Genomic DNA, 21,709 nt, shown 5'->3' with positions numbered 1-21,709 from the left:
ATGTCTAATTATTCATTTTTTCAATTATTTTCTTCCATTTATCTTTAATTATTTATTGGTTTAACTTTTTTTTCATTTTTTGTCATATTTTAATATAATTTATTAGACGGTATTTTTTTTTGTGCGTATGCAAATTAGTTCCAAAGTTAATTCTATTTGTAATCCTTGGTTGGTTGGTTTAAGGGTGACCCCGCATCGGAGTGCCACATAGACCGCAAGTTTGTAATCCTTAGAATGATTTAAAGCATAAAAAGAAGAAGAGAAGAATGATTTAATTCTGTTTAATTTTATATTTATTTTTTTACTTTTTGCTTTTTTTATTTTTTATTTTTTGTTAAATTATTTTTTGTCTATTTTTTTATTATTTATATTTTTTTATATTGTGTTTTGGATTTTTTTTATTTTTATTGTTTTTTTTAATTACCTATTTATTTATTTTAATTATTATTTTTTATTTATGTTTAATTATTTATTTAAAAAACTATATTTTTTTTCATATTTTAATATAAATTATTAGACCGTATTTGGAGTTTTTTTTGTGCGTACAAAAATTAGCGCCTACACGCCCTCTATTCCAAAAAAAGGTTTAAAATCCGTTATAAAAGTATTAAAAACAGTACTTATTTTACAGTATTCCAATGCTATAGAGGGTGTAGACTACGCACAGCCCCTTATCAATTGAAATTTTTTTATGTGTATATACACTTTGTTGTACTTAAAAAAATTACTTTATTTAAAAAATTTCCAATTCAATGTTCGAACCTTAAATTGTGTTCAATTTTTTTTTTTATTTTTTATATATATATTTTTTTTTGTTGTCTTCAATTTATTCAATATAGTTTTTTACTCAATATTACCTTAACATAATAATCTTACGCAGTTTTCTCTCACTCTCTTTCTCTCTCACTCTCTCTCATCCATAAACTCATACAGGTCCGAAGCCCGGTCCACCGCGCAATCTAACCGTCACGGAAGTCTCAAATGGTTTTCTCATCTCGTGGCAGGCGCCACTGGAGCGTGCCCATATCGTCAAATTCTACACCATCAAATACCGCACCGATGCCCAGTGGAAGACGCTAAATCGCGGCCAAATACGGCCCGAAGAGACCCAATATTTAGTTAAGAATTTAGTTGGCGGTCGTACGTATTATTTTCGCGTCTTAGCTAATTCGGAAAAATCCTACGAGTCCAGTGATGAAGTGAAATTTCCGGTGCCGGCACGTGTCAAGCATAAAGCGATAACAGCCGGTGTCGTTGGGGGCATCCTGTTTTTTATTGTTGCGATCATTTTATCGGTTTGTGCCGTAAAAATTTGCAATAAACGTAAACGACGAAAACAGGAAAAAGGTAAAAAACTGCAACTACCAGTGAAGCAAGTGTAAAACGGATACACAAAAAACAAAAACAAAAAATATAATACGAAATGGTTTTTGATGATGACCAAAAATATGAAACGCGCGGACGTGTTTTGGCACGCTGTTATTTGAGCTTGTATGTGTGCGTGTGCAATTACTTAGTATGTAGAAGCCTAAGCGGGTTGAGCGCAGAATATGGACATTATGGCGCCGGCAATGGCAGCTGTGACAACGTAACAAAAAGTTTGCAAGCTTTTGACGTTTACTATGCTGCTTTTGCCAAAAAAAACACAAAAACAAAAAAACAAAAAAAAATCAAACACAAAAGTGGTGGCATCAGTGCTGCTGCTGACCTGTCGGCCATATTGTGGCGCTCCACCCGCGGCTCGTGACACGCCGCGCGTTTCTGCCGTGGTCACACTTTAGCGAGTACTTTATATATATATACATATAAATGTTTTTTGTGAGATGAAATTAAAATTTTTATTGCGTATTAATTTTGAAACGTCCCACTAATTTTAATGTACGAAATTAACTTTTGCGTAAAATTGCCAATTAATCTGTCCTCTTTATCGCTTAATTAAATTTCAAAGCTATTTTTGTATGATTTCAAAAAGCAAAGTAACCCTTTAAAATGAAAAAAAAACTTATAGAAAAAATAATACAAATAATTTTGTTTTTGTATCAAATGTAATTTTCGTTTGTAAAGTACCAAAAAACTAATTTTAGCATACATTTTTTTGTGTTCTCAATTGATAGTAGCGTAAATAGCTTTCTTTATATGTACTATATTACTAATCATTTATAGAGTTGTATTTCGTGCAACAACTAAACATGAATAATTAATTGAAATAGCGTGCAGCGTGAAATAATACGTGACTGAATTCAACTTTTGTGTAGAATTTGCAATGTAAAAATCTTTTTGTTTGAAGCAACAATTGGCTAACCAAAAAAATATAGTAAATAAACTCAAACTAATAATTAATGAGTACAAAATTTTAATTACATTCTGATTATTTACCTTTAAAATTTATTAATGAGTTTGGTTTGTTATTTATTTTCTGCATTTAAGACACAAAATATGTATACAAGTTTTAATTATTTTTATGTATTTTTTTATTTATTTAAAATTTTTGTTTTTTTTTTTTTAATGTTTTATATTTTTTTAGTTTATTGACGACTGACAATATTTTTTTTTAGTTTATTTTAATTTTTTTTAATATAAATTTATACTATAATTTCAATTAGGGCGTTAAAGCGAGTTGCGCTTAATATTCGCTCCCGTAGATATGCAACAAATAGCACTCTTTGTTTATCATTTTAATTGCATAGCAAATCTCTGCACCCATTAAATGGTTTATAATTGGGGAAGAGAAAGCATACACTCCGTATACTCAGCTATACTAATCGCTAATAGCAATAAGTTCTCTACTTCAAGAGCGTCGCTGTGTGAGAGTGCGTCGAGGTCAAAGACTCTCTAAATTTGAAAAACGGTAGTAGTTGTTAGGCGCTCCACATTGGTGGGCATTTACAGATCGCATGAGCAGTAAAGCTCAATTAAATAAATAGTGAATGAGCTCACCTTAAAGTTTCGATAATTCTATCGCTTTTCCTCTTCACAATCTCTTTAAACAAATCAGCGCGGTTCAGTTATTCGAAATATGTGCAAATGCAGTCTAAAACACCGCATGACAGTAAAAGTTATTCGGAAAAAATCTCATATGCACGCGAAAGTATACTTTTTATGTAGCAATGCTGCATACTCAGTTTCTCTTCAATTTTTTTTTCAAAGAGGCTACGAGTGACTGACTTGGTGCATACTAACAAACCATATAAGCTAATCTCCAAAATCTGCCCATTGCCTAGGCGTTAGTCTTGGATTTTAATCAACCTGCGCAGGTATTTTCTAGCAACAAGGCATACGGCTTATTGAAGACTCAACTATTTTTAAATAAGCACACGAATTAATAAGGTAAAAACTCAAGAATGAGAGCAATAAGATTGCGCTTAGCAGAGAGTGGCAGTTGCATTAGACAGATGTGAAAATGCGTACAAGAATTGAAGAAGAAGCAATTACATAAACAACACACGAATAAATTGCACAGACGCGATATCACCCACACAGCGATTCTGTAAAATTCGCCGAGAGCAACGTAGCGGTGCCACGATCGTCACCACTTTATTATTCTCTCCATCGTGGTAAAAACCCGCACACGCACATACATCCCATTTGAATGACCAAAAAGCTCAAACTATGTTTTCTGGCTGGGTAACTCTGCGTGTTTGGTAATAATGTGCAGTATTTCGTTAGATAGTATCTGGATACAAATTTTTGTTGTTGTTGTACCAGCATAAACATTCTCCATACATATACGCGGACAGCTGTTAAAGTGGCAGTCCTTGGCTAGATATAAATCCGAGTCGTTACGGTAACGTACCGCCGACAGTCGTGCGAATACAAATTGTCATATCCACTGCTCACCTATGAGAGTTTTGAGGAGAGTTCAAGTGCTTGAAAAAGAATTATACGCGATTCTGTGTGAGACATTATGGGCATCATCGTTGATTCTACCAAGCATTGGTTTCTTTGCAGGCTCGAGTTTAGTTAGTAAAGTGAAAAATTTAAAAAGAAAAAATTTATAATTTTGAGATAATGAATAATTATTGGAAATTATGGCACAGAGCAATTTATAGTTAAATACTTTGAATTATTGGTACAATTTCGAAAAACAGATTTTTATTTTTGAGTATAAAAGCATTCCAAAAAAAGTTTTAAAAACAATTAAGTTTTCCTTTTTATGAAAAATTTGTAGAAAATATTTTTTTGCTCGGTTTTGAAAAATTTCAGATTTTCTTCTTTTTTCTAATAATAGCAAACAAAAAAGTTTTGAAAAAAATTAAGCTTACTTTTTAATGAAAGGTTTTAGAAAAAATTTGTTTTTGCTTGTTTTTGAAAATTTTCCGATTTTCTTCTTATTTCTTTCAATGTTAGCTTAGGCCATGCTCGGTAATCCGTATATTTTTTAGCAAAAGAAAAAAGTGCCTGTAGCGTAGTGCACATAACAGAAGTGGAACTTTCAAGGCAGACAAAGAAAGAGGGAGAGACCCGAGAGATATAAAGAGAGAGAGAGAGAAAGAGAGAAAGAATATATATCTAAATAAATTCACAACATTTGCAGAGAATACAAATAGACAAAATTTACAAATAACGGAGAAGGATCAACCGGTGTAGGTAAACGCCGGAAACAAACCGTGGCAACAACGCGCACTACTCCGAGCATTTATCACCCGCACAAACGCAACGATTACAGGACCGCAGTAACGGCACAAATTACCGCAAGGCAATACCAATAAATCCGACGCCGGAATAGATAGCACTTTATAGTACGCACAAGCGCTAGTCAGGAAACGGAAATAAGCGCAAAAAAGTAGGCACCAAAAAAAGCGCCAAAAAATCGGGAACAATAAACGCCTCCAACAGTAGGTACCAAGGAAATATAACGTCTAAAAGTAGGCACTAAAAATATATTTGCTACAAGTTTGCACCAACAAACAAGCGCCAAAAAGTAGGCAGTGTCATTTCTCACTAGAAATTAGCAACCACAAGGAAAAACTCGGGAAAAATAGCCTAAAGTGTATCTAAGATATATATAAGGTATAGCTCTCTCTCTCTCCTTTTCCTCTACGTTATATCTGTTTTCTCTCTCGCGGAACCAAAATGCTCGAAACGTTGCATGGCCTTAAAATTTTACTCTCCATTCTCGCTCGTCCATCGACAACTAAGAAGTTTGACTTTAAATATTAAGCTTACTTTTTCATGAAAACTTTTAGAAAAAAAATGTTTCCCGTTTTTGAAAATTTTCAAATTTTCTTCTTTTTTTTATTATGCTTCATGCGATACTGAGTAATTTCTGCAAGCTTTATAATGATATTTCCCTAAGTTTTCAAGTAATATTCAAATATACACAGCAAATCAATGAAAAACATAAATATATGGATTTTTAAAATTAATATTTGTGATATAAATAATTAAGTGAAATTAAATTTAATTTAGTTTAGTTAAATTTGCTTCTAGTGTTGGAAAACATTTAAGATATTTTAATTGAAAAAATTCTATGCCATAATTTTCAGCATTGAATAAATCTCAAAATTACTAATTTTTTTTTTAAGTTTCTGCTTACTTCCAATTATATCTGCTTAAGCTTACAAATATGCCAATTTTTAGAAAAATTGACAACAATGTCCAAAATATTGAGAATACTTGGCATGGAATTTCGTTATAATTTCGCTACTCTCAAGCGTTCACAAGACACGGAATATATTTTTTCAGAACTAGGTTCCGCGCTTGTTGTTCTTGTATTAATAGCATAAAATATTTCCAATTCATTTTTAAGAAATGTCGAACAAAATGAAGTGAACAAAAATCCGCATCGTTCCGGCAAAGTAGAACCAAATGGTCACGACTTACAGAGGGTTACATCATTGAACTTGTCAGGAGGTGGAAGGAGAACAAGTTTGTTGAACACTGGCGAAAGTATATCGGTCAGCAATGAGCGAAACAACTCCTAACGCCATACAGAGCAATTTCTGATAAGCTACCTACACACAGCAGAGTAGACTTAAGACTTCTACTGGTTACTGGCCACTGTAGCCTGAGATGCCACTTAAACAAAATAGGTCCCTCTGAGACGATCATCTGCCGATTCTGGGAAATGGACCCTGAAAATTTAGAACACATCCTTTGTAAACGTCCTGCACTAAGCAGAAAACGGCTACACCACCTTGCTGATATTGCCGTGCCTCCATTTAAATTATGGAACAACAAATGCCAGAATGTGCTGCAATTTTTAAAAGGCCTTAAAATATAGGGTACCTTAGCAGGCTTTGCACAACATTCCAATAGCTCCATGGTATTTAGATGGCATGAATTTCGTGCCTATTTACTCTTATCGAACCTGAGCACGGTTAGAAATTCCGGGCAAGAAACACCAGAAACAGGTTTCTGCCATTAAAAAGCTCCCAAAAAAACCCATCTGAGCCTTCGAAGGTGACATAAAACTGTAGGGCCCTCTTTTTGGAGAAGAAAATATCAAGCCGCACACCGCAAATTGTAGGCGGCGCTCGGTCAACCACTCAACAAATGTTGTAGGCGTCAATTATATATTCACATCGAGTGTATTTATCCAAACCACCTCAAACAAAAAATGCCAACCGAACATACCGCAAAAAGTCGCTGTTTCACTTTTTCACCAAATCATTAAATTCTCTGTTAATTAACTCAAAAAATATAGTATTTCACAAAATACTATATGAATGAAAAAAAGTGATACCTTCACTATAAGCCAATTAATGGTTTAAACTTTATCGCCTGATTTGCGCTTTTTGCTCAAAAATTTCATATAAAATTCCATTGCATTTTATGCATTCATTTAAATTAAATCTACTAAATAGAATTCCTAGCAATAAAATCGAAATGGGGCTTTCGGAGCCAACTCAAATGCAATCAACCGTGAAATACGTGATTGTGCCATTTTGGCATTGAATTAAAATATATTCGACAGCTGAAAGCAAACCGCACTGGAGTTGTCACAGCCACTCAAAAACGCTGCACACCAACAACAAAACACACCATATACAATTTCGTTGGCATTCATGCAAACCACCAAACAATTTAAACTTTTCGCAATACGCAACCACAGTGTCCTCACTGGATTTTTACGTCTGCGGGTTTTCACTTTTGTTGTTTTCATGCAATAATTGAATCACAGCCTTCGAATTTAAAGTTTTGCGTAAAGCGCGCATATGGCAAATATGGTTTTGTGAGGCGATTGGATTTGGTATAAACTTTGAAAAGTTTAAAACTTTGAGTGTGAAAATGGACAAAATTCTGGGAAAATCAATTAAATGGGTCATTAAAATGAGCCTCATATTTAGTCAGATATGTAGAGTTTTAGAAATGGCAAACTAGATTAGATTAGATTAGGTTAGATTACATTGAAATGGTTGTTAACCCTTTTGCATCAGCGCTCGAAATGGGCGAAGTACCCAAAATACATTGCGTTCGTAATACCTTGCGTCGTCAAGATTTTTATTATTTTTTCTGGTGAAAAGGAATATTGCAGGATTACCCATCGCACTTCTTTTCCTCAAACCAAAAAATAATCTATTGCGGATTATTTCGCTTTTGGTGATAAGAGAGAGTTTTTATTCGCGCGGACTATTCCGCTCTTAGTGATGAGAGAAAATTTTTGTTCGCACGGCCTATTCTGCTCTTAGTGATGAGAGATAATTTTTGTTCGCGGACTATTCCGTCGAACCTATTTTCAAAAAAATGTCTTTAGCACGATCAGTCCTATATAGTACAGAGGGTCTTAAAGTTGTATTCCACACAAATCTGTATATGCCAATTTTTTTTTTTATTTTTATTAGTGATTCCTAGAAACTAATTTTAGACAATTGCACCTAGTTTATACCTGAATGCCGCTATGTAAAAATTTTTCTGAACTGCACTTTCTTACGCACTTACCTTAACCCGTCTCATCAGCATCAGTTCCTGTTTCTCCCATTGGAGCATAGGGCCTCACTGTTTTCAGCCAGTAGCAAAATTTCGTGTCACGTCTTTCCAGACTCTTCGACTGGCCCTTCTGAACCAATCTGATCGATGACATTTTTGGACGACCAGCCTTGCCAGCACCTTGTGGGTTCGAGTCCAGGTCTTAGCGACAAATTTCACTTGCGTCTTTCCGAGCGTATGACCAATCCACCTCCATTTTCTAAGTTTTATCAAGTCAGCTTTCGGTTGAATTTTGCACCTCTCGTACAACTCGTCACTGCAGACATCTGTTTACTCAGCTTTTAATTTTATTCACAATCCAGATGTTTGTAAGCCAGGTTTCGGAGACATACAAGAGCACCAACAATACATTTGACTTGAAAATTCAGAGTTTTGTGTGGACGCTGAAGACACTCGATGGCAGTATGGAACGAAGTTGTGCGAACGGGCCCTTTGCTTTGCTTATTCTGGTGGTAGCGTCTAATTATCTGTGGCCATGATACTGCCTAAGTATGAAAAAGTGTCTACGCTCTCAACTCGTTCATTATTCAAAGACGCGAACAATTATGTGTAGACCGTATCTTCAATGCCTTAGTTTTTTCGTAAGCCGTATCGCAGCGGCAGGCTAATCGCCTACCCTGTCAGAAATCAAAATATGATAGATTAACGAAACCAACGCAAGACTGAGTCTTGTCGAGACCCTACGCTCCCGAGAGGAGTGAATAAGAAAAAACAAAATCGCTTTAAAATTGCTTGAACTAAGCTTTCTTACGCACCTACCTTGAGCCGTACGTATTTTTCCTCTTCGGCGACTCGCTGTAAAATTGTTTGCTTAAGCGTTTGGTGGACCAATTAAATCTTATAATGACTATATTTAGCGACCTTTCATTATAGCTGTTTTGAGAACGGGTTTAAGCAAAATATATTGATTTTTAGGTATTCGAAAGGAGTTTCCCACTTAATCGAAATGTCTTCCATTACCTCTTAAACTTTTTCGAATGCCCATTTAAGTAGGAGTTAAAGGGTTTAAATCTGCTAGAAAGAATCCTTGTTACATTCCATTGCACAAGTCGGAGCACAGAAATTTTATTTGCAGTCGTTTTATTTATGATGTTTTCGATGTATTAATTCTACTTTAAAACAAAATATTGAAACTTTAAGCCACCCGTGAAAAACCAAGCCGCCCGTCTGTCTTCGGCAGAGTTGGTCTGGGAGAGATAAAAAAAAAAAAATAATAATTGTGGCGCACACTTCTGTTAGGTGTTTGACCGAGCTTCTCCTCCTATTTGCGGCACGCGTCTTAATGTTGTTCCACAACTGGAGGGACCTACAACTTTAAGCCGACTCCGAATGGTAGATGGTTTTTTACGAGAAGCTTTTTCATGGCAGAAATACCCGCGCCGGCTTACCTTTGCCTGCCGAGGGCTATTATTTGGCTGTTTCATGCACGGAGATTCGAATCTATGCACTCCCGAGTGGTAGTCACGCACTAATCCATTCGGGTACGATGGCCGCCAAGGCATTCACTGGAGACATCCTCGTTGATAATTATTAACGTTTTGGTCGCGTTGAGTAGCCATTATTGGAGGGAGTAAATTTTTACAGCACAACTTGCGCAGCAGTCGAGCACTTTATGGCACCACTTGAATGTATGGCGTCTATACCTCTTTGCAACAAATTTTAGAGTCAACGAACCAGAGCAGCGGACATATTTTCCATACATTCTCACACAAAGCCTGTAGTCAAAAATATTTTTATACTCCTGCATAGCTTAAGGCAGGCAGCAGACTCCTGACAATTTCCGTTTATTCTTCGTCATAGCAGCTTTTTCAAAAATAATTGTAGAATACCCGTAGGACTGCAGCGTGTCTTCCTTTTTCCGCCTATGTTAAATTTTTTCATTTCCAATACCAGCTCTAACATTCATCTCACATAAGTATTGAAAATTTTCTCAGTTATTCAAATTTTTTATTTATTTTTTATTGATTTTCAGGTTTTAGTTATTCTGCAGAGTATTTAAAAATGTATTTTGAGCATTTTATATTATCACAAGGTCAAGATAATCCATATATTTATTTTTCTTGAAAAAAATTAATTTTTTTAAGAAAAAAATGTATATAATATCTTTTATCATATTTATTAGTTTCCTTAAAAAAATATTTAAATTAATTTAGAAAATTATTTAATCAAAATAATTCATTTAAATTAAATTCAATTAATAATTTAAATTAATTAATTAAATTTTTTTTCTGATCTTTAGGTCTTTTCTCCAGAATATCTTTAATAATCGAAATATTTATTTTCTTTAAAAAAGTTAGATGAAAATTATTTATTATTTTTTTATCGTATTTATTTATTTTCCTAAAAAAGTAGTTTAAATTGATTTTTTTTCAGAATATCTTTTCTTCAAAAAAATATGAAAATATTTTTTCTTTTTGATTTTCATCTTTCAATTATTCTTTGGAATATCTTTAATAATCCAAATATTTATTTTTCCTAAAAAAGTTATATGAAAATTATTTATTATTTTTTTATCGTATTTATTTATTTGCATTTTCCTAAAAAAACTAGTTTTACTTAGTTGTTTTCAGAATATCTTTAGTATTTATTTTTCTTAAAAGAGTTACTTCAATTTTATTTATTGTACTATTAAAATATTTTTTTTTTCTTGATTTTCATCTTTCAATTATTCTTCAGAATATCTTTAATAATCCAAATATTTATTTTCCTTAAAAAAATGACTTCAATTTTATTTACTATTTTTTTATCATATTTATTAATTTTTCTTCAAAAAATAGCTTGACATCATTTACTCACATGAACATTAAATTAAATTTATTGCATGCCGCATTTCAACTGCTTTTATTATTGCTTTTTTTCATATTTATTCATAGTGAAATTTTTTAATTTACTTTTTGTCACGATTTAAAAAAATTATGTTCCTACTTCGTAGATGGTCAATATTTCGCTAAAGTCATCCTTTCCCAACCCGATCGCAGAAATAAATTTTGAAAATTGAGAATTTTTATGCATTTTCAAAAATATTTGTTTGCCAAAGTTTGAGACTTTGTGTTATAGTATTTAAAAGCTTCGAGTCATTTTCGAAGCCTGCCATCTTAACTGCTGCTTTTCCATTTTCTTCAAAGTTCCCATGTCCTGCCGTACAGCCAAAAGTGTCTTGTAGTTGAATCAGTGACGCCAGTCTTCTTTCCTTCCAATTCTCGATTTCAGTACTCTGGAACAATCAGTCTCTTTTGAATGAAAACAAAACATCTTGCAATGAAAAATCTTGCAAACTTTTTGCTTGACCTAGTAGATTAGTTTGGATAATAAGAATTCTTATATTTTCTCGGTTGATAGCTGCAGTGATCGATATCTGGTAAAGTATCCATGAAGCAATCGTTTTGTGTTGGTGACATTTCACGCTAAAAAAATCTTTTGCTGTTTTCTCTTTGTTGTTGTTGTTGATGTAGCCGCATAAACATTCCAAGTACATATACGAGAAATGCTGCTGCAGTGACAGTCCTTAGTCCGGGTCGTTCCGGTTACGTAGAACCACCTGTTTTCTCTTCGTTCCATTCGGTTTTGAGTTACAGGGTGTTAACAATGGACGTCAGCAAAGAGAAAATTCGGTATTTTTACAGTTTTTCTTTGATAAAGGCGACAATGCAAGCCAGGCAGTTTTTTCCATTCATTTGTAAGCGGCAAAAATAATCACAATTCTTCCCCACCCTAATAGATATAAAAAAATATTTAGCTGAATAATTCATTAGAAGCTTTAATAGACTATTTTTTGCTTTTAAATTTCATGTATTATAATTTAGTGAATTTTTAAAAATGTTTTTCGACTTAAATTTTTTTTTTGTTTAATTAAGTATTTTTAAAGAAAACATACAATTACATTTACACAAAACAACTAGCGTGTAAATACTTTGAAATACATACAAATAACTAAGTATATATGAATTAAAGAAATCGCTCGCGTACTTTCCTAAAATCTAATTAAAAAAAGTTAATTTATCTTAACATTGCGTAGCGGCCTATAAAAGTTCGAAAATATTTCAAAAATAGTACTTGAATTTTGCAGAGGCTTTCTTACCTGAAAAAAAAACCAAAACAAAAATAAAACCAAAAAATCATTTGAAGATATATGAAAAAATCACCTTTACCCCAAATATTTTGGCATGTTCTTAGTTTCTTCGTCGTTGTTTCTGCCCAGAACTAAGTTCATTGCCGGTAAAGGTGCCTGGAAGAAATGGGCAGACGTTTTTTGTAAACAATTCACGCACAAAGATGGTAAAATCAAGGCCCAAACGACATCTGATTAAAATGATCGCGTCGTAAAATGAACTCAAGTATTTGCATCAAATTTCAAAATCACTTGAGTATTTGAAATGACTTGAAAAAAATAGAAAATTCTCATTGTTGCAATTTGCTAAATGAACCAAACAGTTTTGTAATTTTGAATTATTCGGCACATTTCGATAAACTTTACACACACCTTCGGACAATAGGAGCTCACGTGCTGCGCGAGTCCTCGGTTTCCATATTTGTCCAATGCAAATGTGTGTGTCTATGTAATAAAGTAACGAAAGTTTCGGGAAACCTCCGAGGTGTATGTAATTTAGGATCTGAAATTGCCGAATTCTGTTTGGCAACCTAAAAATTATTAAAAATAAATTTCAATGTAAGTCAATGTGTAAGCAAGAGAGCGAGAGCGAGAAAGCGAGAGCGCTAGCTAGCTAACGAAACGATAAGAAACGAACACGAAAATTGGGCGACTCGCAGCTAAGTAAGCACAGTAAAATCAGTTTTTGATTTGAGACGTTCATCCACAATTGCCTCTGTGCACATTCGGGAAAACGTAATCACCAAAAAAAGCTGGATTTTACAACAAACAAACAGAATTTCAAGCTAAGTACAAAAAAATTCTGTAAATTGGGTAAGTTCTAACATTTAGTTGAATTTCGTGTGTCATTGTGTGCAGCTTGTTTAAGTCTTTCCCATGCCACGTACTTACAAACCAAAAAAAAAAAAAAAAACAACGAGCGCGATGGTTTTGTATGTCATACATAATTTTTCCATAACTTTCTTCCTCAAATTCATTTGCAGCAAACGAAAAACCAAAAAAACAAACAAAACGAAAAAAAACACAAATGCCATACCAAATGCAGTTATGGTTACGGCTCGTCGCTCAGCGCCTTGAATTGGAAAAGCATAGAAAATATTTGCGAATCAATTAATCACCGATTTCTTTTGACTTAGTGTAGAAAAGCACAATCATCATACATCGCACTCTTAAAGGACTTGCTCCGCTCACATAGACACACATACTCGTACATCCACATACACACACACACACGCATCAATCAAATTTCTTGCATTACAAAAACATGGCTGATTACATACAAGTACAACATTCCGTAAATTGACATTTTTCTTTCCTTTTCTTCTACTTTAATTTATTTACTTTCCATGTACTTTTCACCAAAAGCAAATTTAGCTCTTTTTCTTTCTCATATAGAATAGTTTTGAATAGATGAGAACTCAATTACTAAGTCTTCTTTTTTTTGATTTTACATTTATAAGTAAAGGTTCATGAAGCTTCAAAGCTCAAGCTTTTTCTTTTCTTTGCTGCGTAAATTGGTTTTAGGTGATTAAGAAAATAAGCGCTGAAAAGGAGATGCATAGACTTTGACCAGGCAGCAGAAGTGAAAATTTAAGCCTTTTGTGGTTTTGCTGAAGCTTTGAGCTTTTAATTTTCATTTTAAGACTTTTCAATTTGAAATTTTTTAATAAAATCTTAAGAAGCTTTAAAGCTCAAGTTTTGAGTAATAAAGAGAACGAGCACTGAAAAGGAGATGCGTAGACTTTCAGCAGGCGGGAGAAAGCCTTTTGTGCCTTTGCTAAAGCTTTGAACTTTTAATTTCCATTCCAAAGCTTACTTTTTTAATTTGCATTTCTCTAATAAAAGCTCCAAATGCTGCGAAACTCATTTTGGCTTGCGCAAACTAATCCTAACCGTTTAAGAAAATATTTTTTTTAAATCAAAGTGCAGTAGCAGAAATTAAAGCTTGTTGGGGTTTTGCTGAAGCTTTAGGCATTTTATTGCCAGTTCATGACTTACTTTTCTAGGTGGAATTTAATTTAATAAAAGCTTTAAAGCTCATTCAAAGCAAAGCAGTTTTGCAAGTTTAAGAAAATAATTTTAAAAAAGGAAAGCGTAGAGAGAACATTAAAGCCCTTTGGGGGTTTGCTGCAGCGTTAAGCTTTTATGTTCCTATTTAAGACTCTTGTCTTAGATTTGACATTTTTTTAATAAAATCGTAATAAGCTTTAAAGCGTATTTTGGTTTGCGTAAACTAGTTCTAGAGTTTGCAGAAAATATTGTTTTAAATAAAAGCGCAAATATGAACATTAAAGCCCTTTGGGGTATTGCTGAAGCTTTAGTTTCCTTTAACTTTAAGGTTTTATTTTCCTTTCTTAGTCTTGTTGTTTTTTAAATAATTTTTTTCTTAAAAGCCCAACAAGCTTTAAAGCTCATTTTTGCTTGTGCAACCTAGTTTTAGACGGTTGAGAAAATAATTTTTTGTACGAAGGCAAGCTTTTTGAGGTATTTCTCAAGCTTTAACTTTTTAGTTTCTATTACTAAGTCTTCGTTATTTACTTTGAAATTTTTTCAATGAAAGCTCATTTTGCTTCATTTTGCGCATTCTAGTTCTAGATGCTTGCAGAAAACAATTTTTAAAAAGTAGGCGCAGAAGCGAAAATTAAAGTTTCTAGGGTTTTGCTAAAGTTTAAGGACTTAAGATTCCACTTTAAGATATTTCTCTTCAATTTGAAATTTTATTTATATTAATAAAAGCTCAATAAGCGTTCAAGTTCATTTGGCTTGCGCATTCTAGTTTTAGAAGTTTGCGGAAAATAATTTTTAAAAAGTAAGCGCAGAAGCGAAAGCAAAAGCTTTTAACTTCTTAATTTCTATTACTGAGCTTTTGTTCTTAAATCGAAATTTTTTAATGAAAGCTCGAAAAGCTTTAATGCTCATTTTGGTTGCGCATTCTAGTTTAAGGAGTTTGCGGAAAATTAATATATTTTTAAAAAGAAAAGCGCGAAAGCGAAAATAAATCTAATTACGATGTTACGTAACTTTAAGCTTTTCATTAAGTTGTCGCTTAAGTTTTCCTGTTTTTAGTTTTGAACTTTGCTAATAGGTGCTCAATAAGCTTTAAAGTTCTTCTTGTCTTGCGCAGAAAAAAAGCTCTTAAAAGGAAGGAGAAGAAGAGAAAGCGATATTTTAAAATTTCATTTTAAATCAGAAGTAACATCAAAGCAATGCTATTAGCGATATAGACCTATCAAAATTGAGGTCACACATTTTTTTATGCAAAATAAATTAAAAGTAAAACATAAATGGGCACTTTGCAGTAGCAGTAAAAATGCAGTAAATATAATTTTTTACTGATATTGCAACTTAGCAAACTTTTACTGATTACTGGAACAAATTGGCGTCGTTTTTTTTTTATTACCAGTAGAAAAGTAATATTAGTAAAATGATTTTGTAGATTTTCCACAGCTTGGAAGTTGCCTTTTTATGCAAAAAAAAAATCAGCTCTTCAACTTTTAACCTCTTGCGCTATTTGGACGTGCTATACACGTCCAACGAAATTGGGTCTCAAAATTTAAAAGATGTGACACGCACGTCTTCAGAGCTTTCTGAGCATTCTGTGCTCCATACTTAATAAATAACTGTGAAAAATATCCAATATTTTATTAAACATAATACATAAATACATAAAAAATATGTAATATATATTATATTAAATAATAAATAGTAGGCGATCTGCCCAAAGCTTAAACAGAAATTATTCCAAGTAAAAGCTCATTTCGAATTTTTTTGCACGGGATAGTCACACGCTTTTGGAAATTAATTTATAGCGCAAGAGGTTAAAGCCTCTTATAGCACAGCCTTAGCAAGCCAGTATAAAGTATACGCCAAACAGACTTTTGCATTTGAGTTCCACTCAACCAAGCTTTAAAGCTACTAAAAACTAGTTTTTTGCTCATATCGCTCGTCTTCAGCGCAAAAGTTCAGCTACAAACGCAACAGCTTTAAAGCTTCATTATGAAATTTCCGTTTTTTTTTGTCTCAAATCATTTTTCAACCATCAAAAACCGTTTCACCATTTTTTTTAATCACCTTGTGCAAACCGATCCCAAGTTGAAATATATCCATAATCTATGTGTACGTCCTCATATATGTATACCATACTTGCATACCTATGTAAATCTAACCAACTGCTATGTATGTGCGTATATGTGTGTGTCATTGTTTCGCTGTCGTACTTTTATTGGTGTTGAATGTGTGCGCTTGCGTGCGTGTGTGTTCATGTGCGTTGTACTCCCCTCCATAGTTGCAAATAGTGTAGCGCCCAAAAGCGCGCAACAAAATTGAAAAATTAATGAAATATAGCGCTGTTTGAAATCAGCGGCAGATCAGAGCAAGAAAAAAGAAAATTAGCAAAAGCTCCATTTAGCGCGCACTTCCGCTAGCAAATGGAAATAAAGAAAAGGAGAGAAATAATTTTAGAGTAATTCGGTATAATAAATGTGTAATTGTAAATGCATAGAACACTTCACCTACCAAATTAGTTTGTACTACAGCTATTGGCGCAATCCACCCTCCGACAAGTTGCATATTTTAAATGTTATAATATTAATTAATATTAATTTAGTAGCTCATGAATATAAAAATTGCATCAATTTTACTACTAGTATTTTTATAAATTACTATATACATAAATATTTTTTTCTACTGTTATACATGTCTGCCTACATATAACCTTTTGTTTGGTGTCTTTTTGGTAAATTTAGTTTTATTTATTATATTATCTATTTCACGCTTTAATGTATTTCACTATAATTTCCATAGTACTCATAATTATTATTTCTCATAAGGAAATCATTAATTAAACAATTTATGTAAAATAATAATACGTATAAACCAAAAAAATGCCCAACTTCAAATGAATATTAATTGCCAAAACTAATAATATTTAGGCTGCCGTACAACCTAACTCACTATTTCGTTTTTTTTTTGCTACTACTTACATATCATATTTCAATGTATGTATGTATGGCTGTGTGTATACTTACATATACACACATTTATTGAATTTCAATCGATATTCGTGGTGGTGGTGGAGAGTGTAACTCATATGTACTCATACATAATACGCTAACTACTCACTTAACATCCTAAGAAGCTGCAGCATATCACAATCTATACATATATATGTATGTATGTATGTATGTAATTGCATTTGTATGTACGTCTGTGTATATATGTGTATGTGTACATAGTTGTATGTGGATTATTTTAGCACATAAGGAACGGTCAATACTCCACCCAAATTAATTGTAGAAATCATTCGTTTGCAGAGTTCAATATGGTAGCTTGCAGGATAACCGATGCCCGTAATATTGCAGCAAATAATCATCATTTACATCAGCATCCACAACAGCAGCAACAGCCACATCAACATACGCATCAACAACACCAACTGCAACATAATCTGCATAGCCGCAGTACGGGCTCACTTTCCGCTGGTCAAGTGCCTTTAAAAAAGTAAGTAGCCAAATGCCAATGGCAATGGGGAGTGCAGCACAAAAGCACATACAGATAAATATACAATCACACTAATGAACACACAAATTGATTGATATCAAATTTAACACAACCAGTGGCAGGAGGTATCAGAGGGGAGTCAATGGCCTGGGCGTACAATGGCATGAGATGTATTTGGGTAGATTTGCCATAAATGCTTTAATTTGGTGCTTGGCTACTAAGCTTTAAAATAAATGGAAGAAAACACGTTTTTGTTACTGGAAATTAAAAAAGCGAATTCAATATTTTCCGCATATACACTTTTCATACAAAATTTAAGGAAAAGTGCATTATTTTCTATTTAAATGCAGTAGTAAATTTCGAGGCCCGAAGGGGCATCAAAAAAATTTTTTTTGCCCATAAAAATTTAGGGTGTGGCATCAAGAAAAAAAGATTCACTGAAGATTATTTTTTTCATTTCGTAAAAAAGTAACTAAAAATAAAGTGGATGATTAATTTTGCGCCACATAGTACGTATTGACTACTTTTGTTGGCCATAGAACAAATTTAGGGCGTGGCATCAAAATCTTTTTCTTTTGGTCATACAAAAATTTAGGGGGTTGAATCAAGAAAACAAAATTCTCTAAAGATAATTTTTTTTTTTATTTTGTAAAAAAGAAATTTAAAAAAAAAAATTCAATGATTAATTTTGCGCCACATACTACAGAGGTGATTAATTTCTTTGACCACAGTACAAATTTAGGGAGTGTCATGAAGAAAAAATTTTATTTTTTTTTGCCATAAAAAATTTAGGACTAATTTTGTTGTCACTGAAGATAATTTTTTTTTTATTTCGTAAAACAGTAATTAAAAAAAAGAATGGATGATTAATTTTGCGCCACATAGTACAGAGGTGACCAATTTCTTTGACCACAGTACAAATTTAGGGAGTGTCATGAAGAAAAAATTTTATTTTTTTTTTGCCATAAAAAATTTAGGACTAATTTTGTTGTCACTGAAGATAATTTTTTTTTTATTTCGTAAAACAGTAATTAAAAAAAAGAATGGATGATTAATTTTGCGCCACATAGTACAGAGGTGACCAATTTCTTTGACCACAGTACAAATTTAGGGAGTGTCATGAAGAAAAAAATTTATTTTTTTTTGCCATAAAAAATTTAGGTGGTGCCATTAAGAAAAAAAAGAAAAAAAAAAATTGGATGATTAATTTTGCGCCACATGGTACATAATGACTAATTTTGTTGGCCATAGAATAAATTTAGGGCATGACATCGAGAAAAAACAATTTTTTTGTTTTTGCCATAAAGAAATGCAGGGGATGGCATGAAGAAAAAGAAAATTGTATTTTTTTTGGCATCAAGAATTTTTGTTCTTTTTTGGCCCTAGAACAAATTTATGACGTGGCGTCAAGGAAACCTTTTTTTCATCTTAGGACGAGGCATCAGGAAAAAATTTTTTTTGGCATACAAAAATTTTTGATGTGACATCAAAAAAGAATTTTTTTGGTCAAAAAAAAATTTGGGGTTTGGTATCAAGAAACTAATTTTTTTTCGCCATAAAAAAATTTGGAGGCTGTCATTAAGAAAAAAAAAATGTTTCCCATAAAAAAATTAGGGGGTGACATCAGGAAAAAGAAGACTGTATTTTTTTTAACATAAAAAAATTTAGCTTGGGGCATCATTTTTGTTTGCCAATAAAAAAAATTAGCAAGCGCCCTCAAGATTTTTTTCCTTTTCTGGCCCTAGAACAAATTTACGTTGCGTCAAGAAAAACATTTTTATTTTTTGCCTTAGAACACATTCCTGACGTGGCAGCAAGAATAAAAAGTATTTTTTGGTATAAAAAATTTAAGTTGTGGCATCAAGAAGTAAATTTTGTTTTTGGTCATAAACATTTTTTTTTTTGGTTTGTTTTTGACCTTAGAACAAATTTGGGGGGTGACGTCAAGAAAGTTATTTTTTTCGCCATAAAAAAATTTAGAGGTTGGCATTAAGAAAAAAAAAAATAGTTTCCCTTAAAAAAATTTAAGGGACAGCATCAAGAAAAAAAATGTCTTTTTTTTTGAAAAATGAAAAAGAAAATTTAAAAAATTTTTAAAATACTTTTTTTTAAGCTCCTGCTCACTGGGTACCATTTTTCCATTACCATTAATGACACAACGCAACCACATTTCACTAGCGCATTAAACACTTTACATAATTTGCTAACATTTTTAATTATTAAATCTTAACAACTCCACTAAGCTGACACACCCGCCATTTGTAATACTAAAAATAATTATTGCTTTGTATTACAACATTTCCATTGCTAACTGTAATCGCTACTTTTCTCTTTCTTCATTCACAAAATTACGTTCATACTAATCAACGCTTCTGCTAAAATTCCATAAAAAATTCTACATCATTTCGTAAAAACAAAATGAATAACAATAATAAAAAAAAAAAAACAATCATCGGCAATCCACATTTTATTGAAAATCTTAGCAACACTGAGCATTTTCGTGATTACGAAACCGTTTTTATAGTTCCAGGTCCATCATGCCATAGTCAAAATCGTAAGAGAACTTAAGCTTTCTTTTTTAATAAATTTTAATATGAAATTAGTGAAATTACTTTTTATAGAATATTTGTAGTGTTGTTTCATTTGTTTTATGTGCCAGAATTGCATAAAGGGGCCTTATTTGTTGAAAAAGAAAAAAAATTTAATTTTAATATTTCATACATTTTTTAGTTAACATTTTGGGCTCCTAAGCCAAAAAACTTTGTTTTGTGCACATTTCTTGAGTAATTAAATGAGTTGCTATTTGTAATAAAATCCTAGCATAATCTTATCAGTTACTTTTGAAAAAGTTTTAGTTTCATAGAAAGCTACAGTAGAAGTTGGAAGACGAAAGAAATGAATACCGCGACCTTAACTGTTATTTGTTATTTTGTTAATACGTAAGTAACCGCTGGTTACCCAAAATACCGCGAGTTTCCTAATGATATACTAAAAAGTTCTTAGTTGACGAATTAGTGCTCAGTTGTTCGGCTGTAGGTGCATGAATTGAAGTACTTCAATCTCTGCCTGGCCATGACTGCAGTTTGATCGCACGTCTCATACTTCTAAAGGCCAAGCCGATAGTTTTTTAAATAAGCCACCTTTACCATTGCATGTGGAAAAATAGAAAACTTTGACCGATTAGGTAACCAGTTTAGGTTGTCGTTGTTGTTGTAGCAGCATAAACATTCCCCATAAAATAAATGGATATAATTCCGGGTTGTTCCAGTAACGTAGAACCGATTGTTGTTAGGTTAAGATAGTTGAATCAAGGCAGCAGGAGGATACTAGCACGAAGCAAAGCAAAATAAGAGAGAAAGTCCATGGCGACCTTATTCAGCACCTGGACAAAGGAGGACAAACTACAATTGAAGGTAAAAGTCGATGATACCCCAATTCCGACTGTTAACAACCCCAAAATCGTAGGAGTTACGTCGACAGTTTGCTCTCCTTCTTAGCGCATACAACCGCTACTGCCACTAAAGTCCAAAATCGCAACTAAGTCCTCAAATTGCTTGCCGGCAGCACTTGGGGTAAAGACAAAGAAATGTTGCTATCGACATTTAAGGCAATAGGCCGGCTGGTTTTAAGCTATGCTGTGCCTGTCTGGTCGCCTAGAACCAGTGATTCGCAGTGGACGAAGCTACAGACTTGTCAAAACACTGCCATTAGGACTGCGAAAGGATTTCTTCTGATGTCCCCTCTTCAACATCTACACGACGTGGCCCATATGCTCCCTGCAAAGGAGCATAATAAACTGCTCAGCAAGCAGTTGCTGTTAGGGTGTTACCGCAAGCCCCACCCTTGCAGACACCTGCTTGAGCCTGAGTCGCCTCACAGGCTCGTCACGAGACACCTATTCAATTACGCGAACGTCATCCAGCACGAAACAAACCGGCAATTACTGGATCGGACAGTGTACAGACAAACATTAACGACATTCATCGGGATACTCTTACCACGTTCTTAAGCTCTTGATCCCCGAATGCCGTCCTCTGAGTCCAACCACCACCCATTGCAGACAAAAAGCTCCAACTACCCCGAGAGCCCCGCGTAACCTTGGCACAATGACGTTCTGAATACTGTAGCAGGTTAAACTCCTACCTATCCTACCTATACTAAACGTATGCCCGG

At 33.3% G+C, this 21,709-nt stretch overlaps 1 protein-coding gene across 5 annotated transcripts in view; it reads left to right on the top strand.

The window, feature by feature from the left end:
• LOC129247832 (protein turtle) overlaps positions 1–21,709 on the top strand; it is a 217,497-nt gene that overhangs the window by 182,282 nt on the left and 13,506 nt on the right. For all 5 annotated transcript variants that reach the window (XM_054887162.1, XM_054887163.1, XM_054887160.1 and 2 more), the window contains 2 exons: positions 934–1,347; positions 17,350–17,536. In XM_054887162.1, coding sequence (XP_054743137.1) covers positions 934–1,347; positions 17,350–17,536 — 601 coding nt within the window. The remainder of the gene's footprint in view (positions 1–933; positions 1,348–17,349; positions 17,537–21,709) is intronic.

Source organism: Anastrepha obliqua, chromosome 5, assembly GCF_027943255.1.
Source record: "Anastrepha obliqua isolate idAnaObli1 chromosome 5, idAnaObli1_1.0, whole genome shotgun sequence".
NCBI lineage: Eukaryota > Metazoa > Arthropoda > Insecta > Diptera > Tephritidae > Anastrepha > Anastrepha obliqua.
The sequence above is the reverse complement of the archived record's forward strand: the minus strand, read 5'-3'. Positions and strand labels throughout refer to the sequence as shown.